The 19935-nt window shown below is 41.6% G+C and overlaps 1 protein-coding gene across 3 annotated transcripts in view; it reads right to left on the bottom strand.

Annotated features, from left to right (window-relative positions):
* Positions 1 to 19935, bottom strand: part of slit3 (slit homolog 3 (Drosophila)) — a 255991-nt gene that overhangs the window by 94819 nt on the left and 141237 nt on the right. For 2 of the 3 annotated variants that reach the window (XM_036001165.1, XM_036001156.1), the window contains exon 6: positions 4080 to 4151. Coding sequence is in view for 1 of the 3 variants with exons in the window: in XM_036001156.1 (XP_035857049.1) it covers positions 4080 to 4151 (72 nt within the window). In the remaining 2 variants the exon portion in view is untranslated. Of the gene's footprint in view, positions 1 to 4079; positions 4152 to 4461; positions 4576 to 19935 lie in introns of those variants that run through there. The other variant, XM_036001162.1, reaches the window with a different exon arrangement.

Here is a 19935-nt window from a genome sequence, read left to right as displayed (position 1 = left end):
TAATAATTCTAACATAAACCCTATAACATAAAGTCTTAACCAGCAAACAGTGCTTAGAGGAAGTGATGGCTGACATTTTTGAAAAAAGAAGTCACTATGAAGGTCTAAAACGCAAACTGGTCCTCACAGTGACAGAAGTAAAAGAGTACACTGACACACACAGAAACACACACACCTACCTGATGGTGCAGCCACATGACCTCCAATCACTGTTTTCTCTATCATCCCATTTAGTACTACGGTCACAAAATCAACCCAAGAACTGAACAGATGGGATGGTGTCTGTGTCTGTGTGTGTGCATGCATATGTGTGAATACGCATACATCTGTGCTTGAGTGTGTGTGTTAAGATGCTTGAAATGGAGAACAGTCCAGCGGCAGAATTGCTTACTGTCATTCATGCCCTTTGCACACGTGCACAAACACACACACACACACACACACCTTTATTAAAACGTCACATTCAGTGAATATACACTGTGCTGTCATGCTGTCTGCTGTGAATGGGAACGGCTGCGTAGTTACAGTGAATTGTAAATCCTGCCAAGCACTCAGCTGTCGGAGTCTTATGAATTGCTAATATGTTGTATCTCACGCTGCCGATCCTTCTCTATCTGGCCTCTATCACTTCCATCGTGCACTTTGCAAAAAGTGAGGCAGGGAAATCACAAAAGCTAAATTTGCTAGAGGGGAAAGAAAGGTAGAAATACCTTTTTTATCATCTATCATGATAGATGATAAAATAAACCTTATATTGCAGCATTTCCACTAAACTGAAGCTGAAAGAAAATATTTCAACACAATAATATCTGCAATACTTTCTAGCACAACATTTGAAATGTTGGTATTTGGACTGGACGTGGTCCACTGAGTAGGCTGCAACGTATTGAATCATTTTCCTCTGTTCCCAGCTCTCTTAAATCATTCATGTGAACACATTAAGCAGCACCAGACTGCACCAAAAACACTCACACCTACAACAGCAGGATACTGATCAAGATGAGCCTGATACTGTTGGGAGTCTCGCTGAGCTTTTACATTACATATCCCTGGGTTCTACTGTATATAATTATGGCAACAAATGGTTTTAACCTTCTCCTTAATCACTTCATGTTTTTAAACACAGGCAATTCCAAGACAAATACAATTGTACATTGTGCACAAAAGAGGAGTCAATGATTTCAATACCACATTCTTTAGGAAGTTGTTTTTGCCATGTTACATAAAACTGGTAAAAGACACATGTTCCCACTAGATTTTGGTGTTTGATGAGTAGGGCTGGACAATATATTGATATTATATCGATATCATGATATGAGACTAGATATCGTCTTAGATTTTGGATATCGTAATATCGTGATATAACAAGTGTGGTCTTTTCCTGGTTTTAAAGGCTGCATTACGGTAAAGTGATGTACTTTTCTGAACTTACCAGACTGTTCTAGCTGTTCTATTATTTGCCTTTTCCCCACTTAGACATTATGTCCACATTACTGATGATTATTTATCTAAAATCTAAGTGTGAAGATATTTTGTTAAAGCACCAAATGTCAACCCTAGAATATCGCCGCAATATCGATATCAAGGTATTTGGTCAAGAATATCGTGATATCTGATTTTCTCCATATCGCCCAGCCCTTAGATGAGCTCTGATTTGTATCATGTCGCTAGCACAGATTCAATGCATTTTACATAATGGTCTTTGTTTTAATAGTCTGTCTCCCAAAATGTTGCAGGTACAGTAGATCTTCATGTGATAATGAGACAGATTTCCTCCAGAGGAGGCCAATTATAGTTACATTTCAAAACCATGAGCACCATGCTGCACTTAAAACTTGCATTGTATACTCATGGCCCATTATTGTATTATACCCAACAGAACACAGACACTGAGGCCAGCAGTTCTACAGTATAAGGCAATGTGTGTTGTGGCATGTGTCATACGGAGGGATGGTGCAGATCCCAAGCCTGATCCGGAGGACACCGGTGTCTTGGCTGGAAAAAAGGTCTCCAGTTGAATGGAGAGCATTGTGCTGGCTTTATTTGGACTCTTGATCTATTTGGACTAATGTGCTACTCACATTAAATGTAGAGTTTTTGATAAACTGTTATAGAGGTGTTTATAATATTTTATCTGACTAATATATATATCAATAAGGGTTGACCAAATATTAACACCTCTCAGTAAATCTCAGTTCAACAGCACCACAAACTACATCTTCCAAAATGATTATACAGTTAAATCAACACTCAACATTGTAACCTACATTATAACCTTTATTGCAGGACTGTGTATTAGCCTGCATTAGATTTAGCTAGGTAGACATCATGAACTGGACAATGAGTTTATGTTTTACTGTATGCTGTGTTTACTGCATGTTGAGCCATATGTATAATGAAAAGAACGCTAAAAAGAACAGTGTTGGCAGGTATCTGTTGTTAACGCCAGATGTGAAAACAAATAAATGTAAATTGTTTTATATGTTTGTTGTTTAGTTTTTAGTGGGCCTTAGGTCATTTAATGGAAACAAATTATTATTAGTACTAGCAATGAAAACAGCATCAATTAAAACAACAAGATTGCTATAAGTAAACCAATCAAAGACCAAATTAATTCATTCAACAAGACTGAGTAAAACAGATACAACCTGTAGTAGTTCATAAGGCAGGGTTTTAAACTGTTTGATGTTCATGGATATAAAATTAATTTAATTACACCAAAGGCACACATTTTAATATAACAAAAGCCAAATAAATTGTATTTAAATATTAACATCAAGTTTCCTCCACAGATGTATTTGGTATTCAGAACACAATCAAGACAGATTAGTTTTACTTGATTTGACTGAATGGAAATATATGGCACGATAAAATTACATGCATCCAGAATATGAATCATTGCCAACAACCCTGCAGACAAATGAACCAACGCTGATGCCAAGCAAAGCTAGATCCTATTTGTTAACTTTTTCCAGCTCAATGTTTCATAAAATTAAGACATGACACTATAAGCTTTATATGTTTTAGCACAAAAATGGGAAATGTATGCTCTGACAGTTCCGTTGTTGTAATGAACTGAAGCGAAGGATTTGGTTCAGATGCACAACCCACAATGAAGCACAGTATCCGCTTCTTTGTGAGAGCAAAGAAACACCATGGAAACATATACACACACATATTTGTGTAAAATGATGCGTGCCCGCACACACACACATTCAAGTGTGGAGAAAGTAGACACCTTTCACGACACAACCTCACACTGCACAGTCGCCAGTCACACCTCTGAGCATAGTGACAAATGAGCAGCTCTAAAAATGTGGACAGATCAGACGCACAAACTTGCACAAACTCACACACATACACACACTCACACGCACGTCACACACACAGCTGGAAGCAAATATGCATCAACATATTCCCATATACAGAGGGAATCACTCACATGCAGTAAAATACATGGCTCAGAGAAAGCGCAAACCACAGCAGGTGGCAGATGCACTATTTTTCTCACCCTTTGTGTGTGTGTGTGTGTGTGTGTGTGTGTGTGTGTGTGTGCTTGTGTGTGTGTATCAGTGTATTGTAAGTCAAGGACAGGCTGGTGAATGAACAGGTACGCTGCGCTTCATCCTTGCAAGCAACGCACAATCACTTAGACGTGCACTTCTCAAACACATATATAGGGATATCAGAAAATATAATTCACAGACAGAAATGTGTAAAGAAACTACATTTTCTCAACAAAAGCAATTTTAAGTTTACGTTTTTTTTATATTAAAGACTTACAGAAGATGTCTATAAACAGAATGATAAAAGGGTGAGATATAAAAGTAGATGAAGAGGAAAGAATGAGGCAAGACAGGAGAGGAGAGGAAAACGTGAATAGAAAAAAGAAGCATGAAAAGATGAACAAACTGAATAAGACAGAAAACAAAGCTGATAATGAGAGGAGGAGAGTGCAGGACAGATCCCTGCTTCACAGACAACGCATGAAAAAAAGGAGAGAGGAGAAGACCGGATGAGAGGAGGAGAAGAGAGATGGAGGAGCTAGAGTGAGAAGACTGGGGTTTTTCTTTACTTACAGAATCTCCAGATCGCGCAGCGCTCGGAAAGCTCCATCTTCGATGCAGCTGATGTGGTTGCTGTCCAGTTGCCTGCGACGAGCACACAAACACGCACACACACACACACACACACACACACACACAGATGAGAGAGAGATGGGAGAGAGTCAGGCGCAAGTCTGCGAGGTCCGCTGAGCTGGGGGAGGGACTAAAAAAAGATAGGTTGCGTGAATGAGTGTGTGTGGGGGTGTGTGTGAGGTGATACCCAAGTAAGTGGGCTTAAGGTAGCAGGTAGGAGACACCAGTGTTAACTCTCTCTCCAAGACACACTCCCACACACACACTCTCTAGGGATGCCCAGTCCAGGCAACAGCACACAAGCTAAGGTTAAGTCTCTCACCTCAGTGCTGATATGGCCAGCCCTGAGGAGAGCAGGAGAGGAAAAGAAGAGCGCAAGAGAAGAGACGGTGCGCTGAAGTGGCCTGCCTGGCGTCAGCCTATCACCTCCCTCCCCTGCTGCACGCCCAGCGCACACTGGCCACCGGGAGAGAGAGGGGCGAGAGAGGTAGACACAGTGAAGAAGAGAGCGAGCCATCCGTAGCTACTAAAGCCCACCCTGCTTGTCTGTTCTGTAAATATTAATTGCATTTTCTCCTCTCCCATCCTCCTCCTCCTCCCGCTTCTCTCCCCTCCTCCCCATGTCCTCTTTTATTCTTTTTTTCCTCTCTCTGTAGTGAAAGAGGGAGTAATTTCATTACATTAGGCCAGCCAATCCATTAAGGGCCTTTTACCGGCTCTGTCACTGAAACAATTTCATTAAAAGGAAAGCCTCCGTAAATCAACCTACAGTCACGACTCTGCCTCTCTTTGCCGTTTTCCTTCTTTCCTCTATCTCTCTCTCTTTCTTTCTCTCTCTCTACATCCCTACTCTTCTTCTCTCTCCCTCTCTCACCCTCCCCCTCCTCCCTGGCTGGCTCGACGCCTCGTTCACTGGACTCCCAGATGCACCTTGTACCTCACTGTCATCCATCCTTTGCTTTTACTTTAATTTGCTCGGCTCTAGGTATTACCTAGGTAACCCTCCTCCCCGCCACCATCCATCCCTTCATCCATGAACCCAACAACCCCGAAACCTACACTCCTCCCTCCCTCCTTTCTTCTTTACTTCCTTTTATCCCATCCATCCATCCCTCCCTCTGTCTCTCCTCACCCTATCTACTTCTTCTGCGGAGGAGCAGGTGGATGGATTGCACATATAAAGGGCAGACATTTAGAAGTATCTTCTTATTTTTTTCTTGTTTTTTTTTTTAACTCAACCGCAAAGGATGAGTGGCATTTAGACACACAAACACACACACACGCACAAAAAGATATAACCAAACACAAAACGTACACACACACACACACACACACACACACACACACCATGGCTAGTTACTCTTTGCTCTCCAGCATATCACTCCACCTTAATCTTCTCCTCCTTGTCCCCTTCCCCATCTCTCTTCTAGATCCTTTTATCCTAATCCTTTTTTCTTTGACTTCTATCCTCTTCTTCTTCTTCTCCCCTCGTTTCCAAGCATCTATCTTGTCCATTTTTTGTTCTCTCCCTCTCTCCATTTATAATCCATTTTTTTCTCCCTCTAGTGCCCTCTTGTCTCCTCTCATCTCTAATTCCCCTTCACCTTTTCTCTTCTCACACTCCAGCTATCCATTGCTAATCCATTTCTTCTCCCTGTTTTCTTCTATCAACCTTTTAAATCTCCTTTTCTTCTTCTCTACATAGCCCCGATGTCTGCTCGGCATACTGCAGCACCTGTTATATCAGTCATGTCAGCTTTCAACCCAGAGGAAGGAGGTTCAGGAGCTGGATTGCTTCTGCAGGGCGACAGAAATTACATTTGGGCTTCTGGAGCAACATATTCTTTGGTTTGTTTTTATATGTGCACGTTTATGCAAGTGTGTGCTAGAAGAAGTCCTTAGAGTATCTAAGAAATGTATTTACTATAGCACACCACAAGTGCACCTGAAAATGTAGCAGCATTTCAAAAAGCAGCAGGTTAAAGGAAGACTCTATTGCAGTGACTTCAGACAAGACAAATGTGAAAAGTAGACATTAAAAGATTTAATGTACATTTAGCATCATCATCATCACGGAAAATAAATGTTGTCTCGTCTAACTAGCACTGCAACATGAGCTTGCAAACAAAACTAACCTTGTAACATACAGTATGTACAGTATATGCAAAACTTCGAAAAGTTGCTATACAAAGCCAATACTGTAATTCTTTGTTTGATCTGTATACTCTTATTTTGAAATTTGCTGTGTGCTAGAGGCAGCATTGGAGTGCACAACAGGGTCTTAGAAAGCAGTTCACGGTGAGGCACAGCAAGAACATTTTTCATGTATTTCTACGTGATATTGACCAGCTGCTGGTGGTTAACGGTTGGCATGAGTTCAGTTTGGACTCAAGACGGTAAATACCAAACAACTCTATGCCCACAGGCCAGGTTTGGCTCGCAATACAATTATTTTCGGCCCTCCAAAAGCTTCCAGAGACTGATGAGATGTTTTGATCTGCTTTGATGCAATGCAATTATATTTGAGAGGTGATTTAGAGATAACTTGTTTACGGCCTTGCCATGCCCCACTTGATTAATTGAGCAAGATTTGTAAAGATTGCTAGGGTCATCAATGTTGAGTGTTCTGTTTTATAACAGTATAAAAGAATAGTCTCATAGGGTTGTGTGCTCTTGTCAAAAACCTCGTTTTGAATCCAAGATTATGTTTTCTTTTTTGGCTACTTGTTTGAAGGGAGCTGTGACTGTGAGCATCTGTTCAATGACTCTGAAAAAGAGTGAGTCTGGGGATCATACCAACATATGGCTGTGCCATGTTTGTGTTATATGTAATTAAAAGTCATGTTTTTTTTTTTTAAGGTGGGAAAAATGGCACACAGCCTGTCCTGATCTGCTTTATGGGGACACATGGCACTGCCAAAGTTGACTGTAATTATTAAAGCCATTATAATTTTGTTTACCGTTTTGTAACACTGAATGTGTTAGACTGAGACTGCTTAACGCTTAACGTCCTGCGATTTAAGTCCTCTACAGTGAAATACAGTCACTCTTTGCATCGTCTAGCTGTATATTAACCGGACCTGTCTGGCCGCAGTTTCTCCGTTGTTTGTAAAACTCTCCTCCGCTCCGTTAACCAACGTCTAGCTATTTGTTGTGCTAACGGCTAGTTAGCCTGTCTGCTAGCGGGGAGGTGACGCGGACCCCTTAGGATGTTTGCCTCCTTGGAATTCTTTTCTATATTTTGGCAGTAGTAACGGAGTATCCACAGCTTGCTAACACAAGCAGGAGCATCCGCAAGTGTTGACTTGTGAACTGCAAGTGAAGAGGGATCGGTTTTGGAGAGGGCCTCCGTCAACGTTGCTACTAGCTAAACTAGCAAGCTACACGATGCCCCCCCTCAGCTGTACACCTGGCTGCGACTCGTGCCTCCTGTTCAGCCAGAAGATAGTGGAACTTGAAGCCAGAATAGCGACTCTCCACCAGATCAAGGTGAATGAACAGTTCCTTGACACCATTATCATTGGAAGTTCCCCTCACACACACACTAATGTCGGATGTTTTGATTCCACTCTGCCCTGCACTACTCTCACCCCACCACGCACTAATACAACCTCTGTCCCTGTCGTCTCTCCTCGGCTTCTGCCGAGAACCAAGTCAGCTCTGCTGACCAGCTCCACTCCACACCAGCCTGAGCCATGGCGTATAAGCAAGCACCACAGCAGGCGGTCAGGACAACGCTCAGGCCCAGCCCAACCTATACGACTAGAAAATCGCTACACCATTCTGATGAACGATGAGGAGTTCCCTCTGCTCTGCAGAAACCCTTCTCTGCCACGTCCCCATGGCGCTCATCCTGGCCCATCCACACAGTCGGCGCGCCCCCCTTCAGACCCAACAACTTCCACGCTGGTCATCGGAAGCTCCATGGTCAGGGACCTCTACATTCCCCCTACACCTAGCGGTCCGTCCAAGGTCTACTGCTTCCCTGGTGCCAAGGTCCGTGACATCCAGCACAAACTTCCCAGCATCCTCGCCTGCCACGCTAAGGTCGACAACATCATCGTGCATGTGGGCACAAACGACATCAGAGAGAGACGGTCGACAGCACTCCGAAAAGACTTCACCACTCTCATCACCACCCTGATGGGCACAGGAAAACGGATCGTCATTTCTGGGCCTCTACCTACCTACAGAAAGGGTGCTGAAAGATGGTCCAGACTGTTCGGGCTCCACACCTGGCTGAAACCCCACTGCGCTTCCCTGGGCATTCCCTATGTCGACAACTTCAACTTGTTCTGGGAGAGGCCCAGCCTGCTGAAACATGATGGTCTCCACCCAAACCGACATGGAGCCAGGCTGCTATCTGACAACATAACGACCACACTGAAAGTTAAGTATTGACATTCTGTTGAAAATATCACAGATTCATGCCCCCCAGGTATTGATCCTAATGGCACTTTACAAGTGAATGAATCTGAAAATGTTTTCTGCAGGGTAACATGTAATACTAGTACTATTCCAGTTATAATCAACAATATAAAGACCATACAAAGTGTTGAATCCCCTAAGTAATAAGAAGTTGACTGCAAACATAGTCAATTTAGCATCCAGTTCACGTCAGCCACAGGTAACCAAAAAAGGGGCAATACTTAACAACCTAATTGGAATTACAACTACCACTGCAATGATAGAACAGGATAGGAAAATTAGATGCGGTCTACTAAATATCAGATCTCTGTCTTCTAAAGCAATACTAGTAAACAAATTGATATCCGATAATCAAATTGATCTATTCTGTCTAACTGAAACCTGGCTGGGCCATGAAGATTATGTCAGTCTAAATGAAGCCACTCCTCCCACTCATATTAATACTCAAATTCCTAGAGGCTCAGGCCGAGGAGGGGGAGTTGCAGCCATATTTGACTCAAACCTGTTAATTAATCCTAAACCTAAACTAAATTATAACTCTTTTGAAAATCTCGTTCTTAACCTTCAGCATCCAACATGGAAAACAGTACAGCCAATTATATTTGTTGTTGTCTACCGAGCACCAGGTCCATATTGTGAATTTTTATCGGAATTCTCAGAGTTTTTATCATGTGTAGTCCTAAAATCAGACAAAGTACTTATTGTAGGTGATTTTAATATCCATGTGGACGTTGACAGCAATAGCCTTAGTACTGCTTTCAACTCACTACTAGATTCAATTGGTTTCAGTCAGAGTGTGCACGAGGCCACGCACTGTTTTAACCACACCCTCGACCTTGTGCTGGCATATGGCATCAAAATTGAAGACGTAATAGTATTCCTGCAAAATCCTTTATTATCAGACCACTTCTTAATAACTTTCGAATTCTTACTACCCGATTATACGAAATTAGATAAAAGCTTCTACGCTAGAAGCCTATCTGACAGTGCTATAGCTAAATTTAAGGAAGATATTCCAACAGCACTAAACTCATTAACGTGCCGTAATATAACAGAGGATCTTTATGTAAACTTTAGTCCCTCTCAAATTGATCATTTCGTAGACGATGCTACGGCCTGCCTACGGACGACTTTAGACTCTGTTGCTCCCTTTAAAAAGAAGACGATGAAGCAAAGGAAACTAGCACCTTGGTATAACTCCCAAACTCGTAAATTAAAGCAAATCTCGCGCAAACTTGAAAGTAAATGGCGTTCCACCAAACTGGAAGAATCTCGTTTAGACTGGCAAGACAGTCTGAAAACCTATAGGAAGACCCTAAGAAAGGCCAGATCAGACTACTATTCATCACTAATAGAGGAAAATAAGAACAACCCAAGGTTTCTTTTCAGCACTGTAGCCAGGCTGACAGATAGCCACAGCTCTATTGAGCCATCTATTCCTATAGCTCTGAGTAGTGACGACTTCATGAGTTTCTTTAACGATAAAATTATAACAATTAGAGATACTATTCATCACCTCTTTCCCCCAACCTCTAATGGGTCACCTTTAACTGACAGACTGCTAGAAAGAACGACTAGACCTGACATATACTTAGATTGCTTTTATCCTATAAACCCTCAACAATTAATGCTAAAGGTCTCTTCAGCTAAGCCATCTACCTGTCTCTTGGACCCCATCCCAACGAGGCTACTTAAAGAAGCGTTACCCGTGGTTAACACTTCATTGCTAGATATGATAAATATGTCTTTATTGACAGGTTATGTACCGCAGTCATTTAAAGTAGCTGTGATAAAACCTCTACTGAAAAAACCCACCCTCGATCCTGAGGTCTTAGCCAACTATAGACCTATATCTAACCTTCCCTTTCTCTCCAAGATCCTTGAGAAAGTAGTCGCTAATCAGTTATGTGATTTTCTACATAGCAATAGCTTATTTGAGGACTTTCAGTCAGGATTTAGAAAGCATCATAGCACAGAGACGGCACTGGTGAAAATCACTAACGATCTTCTAACTGCATCAGACAAAGGACTTGTCTCCGTACTTGTCTTATTAGATCTTAGTGCTGCATTCGATACTATTGACCATACCATCCTCTTACAGAGACTGGAACATTTAGTTGGCATTAAAGGAATCGCACTAAACTGGTTTAAGTCCTACTTCTCTGATCGATCGCAATTTGTTAATGTTAACAATAAACCCTCCAATTACGCTAAAATTAACCATGGCGTTCCTCAAGGCTCAGTGCTTGGACCAATTCTATTCTCCTTATATATGCTTCCTCTAGGCAATATTATTAGGAAACACTCAATTAACTTTCACTGTTATGCGGATGACACCCAATTATATCTGTCAATCAAGCCAGACGAAACCAGCCAGCTAGCTAAACTTCAAGCTTGCATTAAAGATATAAAATCATGGATGGCCTACAATTTCCTGATGTTAAACTCAAACAAAACCGAAGTTATTGTCCTGGGCTCCAAACCCCTACGAACCTCATTAGCCGAAGATATAATTACTCTGGATGGCATTGCCCTGGCCTCCAGTACTACTGTCAGAAATCTAGGAGTTATTTTTGATCAGGATCTATCCTTTAACGCCCATCTAAAACACACCTCTAGAACAGCCTTTTTTCACCTTCGTAACATTGCTAAAATTAGGAACATCCTATCTCAAAACGATGCAGAAAAACTAGTCCATGCATTCGTTACTTCCAGGCTGGACTACTGTAATTCCTTATTATCAGGATGCTCAAATAAGTCCGTTAGGACTCTCCAGCTGATCCAGAATGCTGCAGCGCGTGTTCTGACAAGAACTAAGAAAAGAGATCATATTTCTCCTGTATTAGCTTCTCTCCATTGGCTTCCTGTAAAATCCAGGATTGAATTTAAAATCCTTCTTCTGACCTATAAAGCTCTAAATGGTCAAGCTCCTTCATATCTTGAGGACCTCTTAGTACCTTATTGTCCCACTAGAGCACTACGCTCCCAGAATGCAGAGTTACTTGTGGTTCCTAGAGTCTCTAAAAGTAGAATGGGAGGCAGAGCCTTCAGCTATCAGGCTCCTCTCCTGTGGAACCAGCTCCCAATCTGGGTTCGGGGGGCAGACACCGTCGCTACATTTAAGACTAAACTGAAAACTCTCCTCTTTGATAAAGCTTATAGTTAGGGAGTGAGGAGTTGCAGTGAACGCCTAGACCGGCGGGGCAGGGTGTATAGCTGCAGACACAGCACCCCTGCTTTTCTCTGCTTCTCTTTACAGTCATCAGATTTACCTATCGTATAATCAATAATATAGTGCCTCTCCTAGTTATGCTGTTATAATTCTAGACTGCCAAGGAAGTTCCTTCTTATGACACGCTCTTTTCTTTTGTTTCCTTTTATGCACATCCTGTCTCAGAAGTGCTTGTTACTCACCTAGCTCTGGGGAGTTTACTCCCCAGAGTCCTTATGTTTCTTCTTCGCCCAGAACATCGCCTCGGATTAGGGCGACACCAAGACCTGGGTCTTGGGTGCAGCTGTGGCTATGGACCTGCTACACCCTGCTACGCTCTGCGATTCCCTGCAATGCCCGGCTACGTCCTGCTGCGTCCACCGCGTCCACCCATGCTCTGCTGTGCCACGCTACACCCTGTACCATCATAACCCCAACCGTCAGACACCGCCCACCAAGAGTCTGGGTCTGCCGAGGTTTCTTCCTAAAAGGGAGTTTTTCCTCGCCACTGTCGCAATAGCCACTGCTAATGCTTGCTCTTGGGGGAACTATTGGAATTGTTGGGGCTTTATAGAGTGTGGTCTAGACCTACTCTATCTGTAAAGTGTCTCGAGATAACTCTTGTTATGATTTGATACTATAAATAAAATTGAATTGAATTGAATTGAATTGAATTGAATTGAATGTGAAGTTTAGGGATAAGTTTGTGCTATTCTGAAGAGCAAAGAGGCCTATCTGGGTATGTCTCATTTGATACATCTGTGTTATTTCATTCATCCATGTACAGTCCCGCAGGCTGTGGAGATCGGGGTGGTGGATGAATATGTAACACATACAACTTTCATGCACGAGACAGAAGTTCACGTCCTGCAATTATTGTTCATGATCTTTCCCTAAACAAGTGTTTCAATTGCCAAAAATTGCTATTGTTATAGCGTCCCAAAATCTTTAAGAGAAGAGCTTGGGAAGACAAGTTGGGTTCACATCCTGTCATCTACCAACAATGAATAACCCCATTTTCACCTGGTAGTAACATCCGATCTGAGTGATTGGATCACAAGTGGACAGCTCTAAGTACAGGTCAAAACTTTTTCAGGATGCATTGAGGACGCATTGAGATCGCATCGCAAAAAACACATTTGGAGGTGGTTTGAGCCGCATGTGTCCACATTCTAATAGCAGTGAAAACGGGAATGTGTCCTGTGTCCACATTAAAGACTGTCTACTCAACTGTAAACAGAACTACGGTACTTATTCAAAGTATTTTTCCTGTCACAGAAACCAGTGAGAGTGAATCGTGTGTTTTGGATGTATTATCATATACTGTTATGTATACTCATATACTGCATGCTGCCTGTTCCTATATCCCCGGCTGTCTTGAGCTATCTGCAACGCTGTTGCCTTGAAAATACTATATACTATTCTTACTTTCATAAAACGTTTATTTTAACAATGACCAAGAGCTTCCCCTAACTATGAGTTTTAGTTGCATTAGACTCCATTGTCTCTCAAAGTCCACCATGTTACCACTGACACATTTGACTTCTTGATGCAAGTCTGGGGATTCCCACCACTCTGTAGAGCCAACAAAGGCTGTCACACAAGTGGTGAGATGTCTTCAACTCTTGAACTGTACATTCTCTAGAGGATGGAGTTTTTGATAATTTTGAGAACATATCACTATGCTTCTTGCATCGGTAATTTTTCTAGAATTGAGAATAAGTAGTGGATTCATATTGGCGGCCATGCACTTCATCTTCTGTCCTCATCCACAGTAAACGATTCCATCAGCTGTGTGATATGATTGGATTCCTCTGACAGCTTTGTTCACCAAGCACCCTGATTAGCAGTGACATGATTGGTATCAATCTGGGATGAGGGTGTACTTTGTGTGTCTGTGTGAGTGTGTGTGCTCTCCATATTTGTACCATCGTGTTGCATTCATAGACCTTGTGTGTTTGTGCTTGTATGTGTTCAGATCACAAATGTTTGTTACAGGGGATAGAATGGGGGCCCAGAATGTAATTTCCTTTCATATAATTAGTTAGTGTGCTTAATCATGTCTATCATAAGGCCTATTGGCAGATGGATTCAATGCTTCCCTCTGCAACCATCTGGAGCAGAGGGAAGCACACACACAGGATCACTGCCACTCCTTGAATACATCAATGAGCATCCACTATACTGACTGACTAATTAATGAATGGACAGTGGGAGGGAAGGAGGATACACTAGCTGGGTTCACATCCAATCCATATCAACAAATACGGCTTCATCAAATCTGGAAATAATGTAAACAGCACAAATATAAGTCTAAGTCCCCAACTTTCTGTCATTTTGTGTCTATCAAGTGACCATATTGCTTTGTCTATTGCTGTTAGGAGTAGAGGAGAGGGAGTTTGGAGATTGAAAAGCCAAAATGTAAAAATTTGAAGAAAAAAAAATATGGATGGCAAGAAAAAGTAAGAGATAAAACAACAGGAGGAATGAGAGGTAGATGTAAGTGGATTAAGGATGTATGTGTTGGGAATGTAGAAGTGAAGAATGACAGGCCGATAAGAGGACTCATCCCTCTCTCTTTGCCATCAACTATCTTTAAATCCTTTTGTTTGCATGTATACATCCCCCACCATCTCTTATGTCTCCTTCTCTTTCTAGCTAAAAAATAACAGTATGATACTAACGGGATAGTATAAGTGAGACAGTTGATGCTGGTTTGCTGTGCTGTTGGTTCACTTCCAAGAGCAATTGTTGGGAAAGTCTGCAGTGCTGCTGATGTAGGAATAATGCAGAGTGAATGCAATGGCTGCCATTGCATGTAGCCTTCATGCAGTAAATGGGGATGTCCACAATACAGGATAGGCTTTGACTTGCAAATGATTCGTGTGCTTTTAGTGATTTTGAAGGATACAGGAAGCCATGTCGTGTTTTATATGTATACGCTAGTCCACCGCTGTTGACTGTGTTCCAGACTGAGATTGGTACATGCGTTCAAGGACATCAAGTGACTTTCCATCCAATTTTTATTAATTCATCCAATTAATTAGACAAATTTAATGTAAACATACATTTGCTTGAAGTGGATTTATGATTTGTATAACTCTAGAAACACATTTTTCTAACGTTGGTTGAAGTTAAATAAAGGCAACCCTGCAAAATTACTAATTTGATGGCCTTGAAGTGTCTCTGGCTCTGGCTGAAACTAACCATTGCACTTTGAAGATTTAGTGTTACTGTATGTGAGTTTAAATTCTACATCATACTGAATCCCAAATCCTATCACTGTGACGAAAAAAGCAACTGTTGGGGGAATCCTGTCTTGCTAAATAAGTTACAATTGAGACACAGCTATTGACATTTTTCTTCCTCTGTCTCGGTTGGTCACAACCTTTAATGACTTAGCCATATTCTGCCATCTATAGAAGTGCGTAGGGGGTTGGTGAATCGCAAAGATTGATGGGAATCTGAGTAAACCATTTCATAAAGCAGGCTACCATGTCGTCATTGTTCTTACACGCCACTCTTTGAATATTGGTGCAAGGCTTTGAATGCTTGATCGGTGAAGAAATGACACTTTGAAGCCTGTGTGCATTATCCCTCCTGGTGTCACCTTCATTTAAAGATGTTCTGCTCTCACAAGGACGGCCATTATTAATCTTTTTTTCTATATTTTCAAACACTCTTGCTAGATATGTACCTGGCTCTAGCTGTCCATTGTTGTAAACGTGTAAACATAAAAACAACTGAAAGCAAGGTTCTGCAATGACAGACACAGTACAGGTGTGTGTGTGTGTGTGTGTGTGTGTGTGTGTGTGTGTGTGTGCGCGCGCGTGTGTGTGTGTGTGTGTGTGTGTACGTGCACGCAGCCGACACAATATTCTCACCTCTCTCTAAGGCGCTGTAGTCATAATTCAAACAAACGGCCATCCTGCACTGCATTGTGGGTAGGGAAGCGTGAAGCGTGGAGGCGTTTTATGAGGGAGAAGAGAAAGGAGAGTCTGACAGGAAGGAGAAAGGTAAAGATGTAAAGCCATGGGGTTGTTTTTTTTGGTTTTTATACTAATATACTGTATGGTTGTATTGTTGGAAGAAATTACATATTACATTCTCTGAACACATTATTCCAAAGCACCTGAAGGTGCTCTGAGTGTGTAGATGCATGGGTGGACCCAGTGGGGAAAATGAATTACATTTTATCACAATAAAAAAGTGGGTAAGGGAGCGAGAAGGCAGGCAGATGGAAAACAAGGTACAATATGAGGACGTGATGGCTACAGAAGATAAAAAAGCGTGTCTGTGTGGGCACTGAGGTGTAATGTGAGGGCATATGAAACAGCTGTATGTTATCTGATGCGTCCATGCTTCTCTGTAAGCCAACTACTGCTATATGCCTCCCAGCATGACTGACTCCCATATGTTGTGATTTAAGCGTGACTACAACTGTACACATACAGCATCTGTGGTTGATCACATTTGTCTTGGATTTTCTGTCCTCCTCACTGTTAGCAGAAAGCATTTCAGTAGCTACTGAATATTGTAGTATAACCTTTATATAGGTTTCCAGAGAATAGGTTTAACTCAGTCTGACAGAATCTCATATTATGATTTTATCAATTATATCTGCATGTCAGACGTAAATAGTTTCGGAAGATTATTTTACTTTTGCTGTTGGCTGTAACCAGTTTGGGATACAAGTTGGGTGGTTGTTTTCTGCATCAGCCTGGTTGAGGTTGTCACTCATTTAGAAACGTATGCAAAAAAAATGTTTTAATATACTTTCCTCTTACTGTGTAAACGTGCTGTATGACAGTATATGACACCATCAAAATAAGTCAGTAAAATGTTTAAATGTGCCATTTGAACCTAGCCTATGGTAAGTATGGCACTCAATCCAATTGTTCGAAGAAGGGCAGGGATGTGTCATTTTCAACATTATCACCTTTAGCCTATAGTTATACGTTTTTTTTATGATCGCTCAGTACTTTTTCATTTTTGCTGTTATTTGATTTTTATCTTTCTGTGAATATTTTAAGCCTTTTCATTGCTTTGAAATGTGTGAATTAATTGTTTGTCGTGATTTTATGCTGTCATGTTTGCAAACCAGATTGCCTCAAATTGACTAAAATTGCACCCTGAGGGATGAATACATTTTGAGTTGAACTGAATGAGTTGTGATACAACACCAATTTAAGCAAGGTCTTTGCAACACAACAAACAATGTTTTGAGTTGTTGGATTTTTATTTTTAAAGATTATTTTTTTGGTCTTTTTCGCCTTTAATTTGACAGGACAGCTAGGTGAGAAAGGAGAGAGAGGGGGAAGACATGCAGGAAATCGTCACGGGTCGGATTCAAACTGCGTTGAGGCATAAACCTCTCAGTATATGGGCGCCTGCTGTACCCACTGAGCCAACCCAGCCACATTGGATTTTCTATTAACTATCTCACCAATGTCCTTGGGGAAATCACACAAGGGGGTTATGATAGTGTTGAACATGTATGGTTAATACATGGTTAATTAAACTCATTCTGTAACTGCTTGGCTGTGGCAATGTCGCTTTTAGATGGCAAACTTTTTAAACATATCTTTAGATCTTTGACTCAACACTCATAATGAACAAAGCTTAGTGCTCCATCCAGTTCAAATAAAGCTGTTACATCAATAGCACAGAGCTTTTTAGCTGAAATGCTAGTGGTTGTTGGTCACAAAGACACAGACACTCAGTAAGTGTCAACCCAGGCCGAGCGTTGACAGTTTAACAAGGTCTTCTGATGTATAGGTTTCACAACACATCCATGTAAGACTGCATTTGGTGCAGTGACTTGACTTTGGTGGATCAAAAACGCAGTAAAGGTTGGGATATTGTAAATACTCAGAAATTATTTAACTTAAGCATGCTGCCCACACCACAGACTGAAATGTATTCTTTTAGTCTTATGGTGGAGGTGATGGAGCAAATGGTCAGGCAGTTTTCTGTAGACAGAGAGCTTGCTTGACGCTGTTTAGGAGCTACTTTTGTATTTCTCTCTTCATTTTTAATTTGTCACTTCCTGTGTGCAGAGGGAACCTGCCACCAGTGATCACACTCGACACAGTTTTCTTGGAACAATTGTGCGATTCTATAGCATCTTGTTCTTGAGAAGGTATCAGATGCTTTTCCCTGCTGCATTCTGAGCTTTGTTATGAGCAGAGGTGTTAGATGCCAAAGAAACCATGTTGTAGGACATTCACCGGTGTATTAACATGATGACTTTTCTGGCAAGGCAAGACAAGGCAAGACAAGACATGACGAGACAAGATTAGGTTACAGAAAATCAGATTAGATAAGATTAGATACAAAAAGATAAGCATCCAGAATTTGACATACGGCAGATAAAACCACAAAACACAGAGCGTATTACAGGAATTTTGCAATATGCTTTCTACCCATTCTTACTCTACATTTACCTTGATCATCTGTACTTTGTCTGACAGGTTGAGATTTGGGGGATGACAGGACCAGCAGTCAGCACAATGTATATACTGTACCAACACACATGTACACACAAACACCTACACACAGATGTATGGCATATACTGTACATGTCTCCTTAGGTTAGCAGAAGACTACAGTAATCATATTTGCCAGTTTCTTGGCAGTTTCAGCAAAGCAGTCAATCTGATAGCAGGGTCAAAAAAGTCTGTGTGTGTGTGTGTGTGTGTGTGTGTGTGTGTGTGTGTGTGTGTGTGTGTGTGTGTGTGTGTGTGTGTGTGTGTGTGTGTGTGTGTGTGTGTGAAAGAAGTGCAATAAATGGATACTATACTAGCCACCAGGAAGCATGAAAGGGAACAACCGAGAGGGAGGGATAGAGACCCTACCCTCTGAGAAACAGTTAGACAGAAAGGGCGAGAGACATAGATTGCGAGTGAGTGAGCGAGACAGAGGAGAAAGTGAGAGCAAGGGGGAGAGAGACAAAGTGAAAGGGGGCGAGAGACATACGAGAAAATCAATGCTGTGTCCACCAGGGACAGAATGTCATGAAGTTTTTTTTTTTTTTACTCTGTGGCATAATGGAGGGTTGGAGCCTTTTACTGCAGGAGTCACCTTGTCTAATGGAGGGAGGGAGGGATGGAGGGATGGAGGGATGGAGGGATGGAGGGGGGTGGAAAAGGAAGAAGAGTTAAATATTGAGAAAATAAATAAGAGAGAGGGAGAGAAAATTAAAGGGAGGGGAATAGTTGGAGAAGGCTTGGAATGGAAGGATGCGAGAGAGGAGGGAGGAATGGATGGGGAGCAGAGTAAAAGAAGAGAAAGAGAGATTGAGGATAAAAGAGAAAATAATTGAAAGAGAGAACATAGACTAAGAGGGAAAGAGGGAGGAAAGACAAAAGATTGACCGACAGATGATGGGATAAGAGAAACAAGAGGAAGAATGACGAATGATTGGGAAGGAAGGAAGGAATAGAGGATGAAGATATTATGACAGATGAAGGGAGAGAGCAGAAAGGGAAAGTGATGCATGGAAAACATGGGGGGAGGTAGAAAGGATAAGGAGAGAGTGTTTGAAAGTGGCACTGACAAGAGGAAGGAAAGATGAGGAGAATAGGAAAGAGGAGGAGAAGGAAGATGTGGAGGTGCTGTACATGTAAAACATCAAAAAAAAAGGAGGCAAAAGAAATGAATGATCTTAATATGCCTAAGTCACTCCTAATTTTGGCACAAAAAAAGTAAAATGAGTCACTTTGTAGGTCAAAGCAATTCAGTGCAAAACATTTTAACGTGGGAAGAGACAATTGTATCGTCAAATTTGATTGATATAACTTTATAGCTTTGGCAGAAGGTGTTAGAGCCATGTTAGAACAGAGAGTGTGGCGTTAAAAAGGTAAGGGCAATTTAAATTCAATGTGAAAAGTCAGGAAACTAATTGAATTTCACCTGCTGTACATTGGATCTGCTTCGTGGGACGACAGTAGGAGACTGTGGTTATGCTGGGCAACTCTCAGGTGTAATTGTGTGTTAATTTATGAATGTGACGCAGGGAATTACCGATGCTGCCGAGCTTGCATGGATAAATACAGGGTAAAGACATGCAAGGTGCTGCAACATTGCAACTAAGATAGTGATTTGCCGTGCAGTTATCTGGCACCAAACTTCAAATAATTGTGAAATACTTGAGTG

This window comes from Sander lucioperca, chromosome 1 (assembly GCF_008315115.2).
Source record: "Sander lucioperca isolate FBNREF2018 chromosome 1, SLUC_FBN_1.2, whole genome shotgun sequence".
NCBI classification, from domain to species: Eukaryota; Metazoa; Chordata; class Actinopteri; order Perciformes; family Percidae; genus Sander; species Sander lucioperca.
Note: the sequence above shows the minus strand (reverse complement) of the source record. Positions and strands in the feature narration are given on the sequence as shown.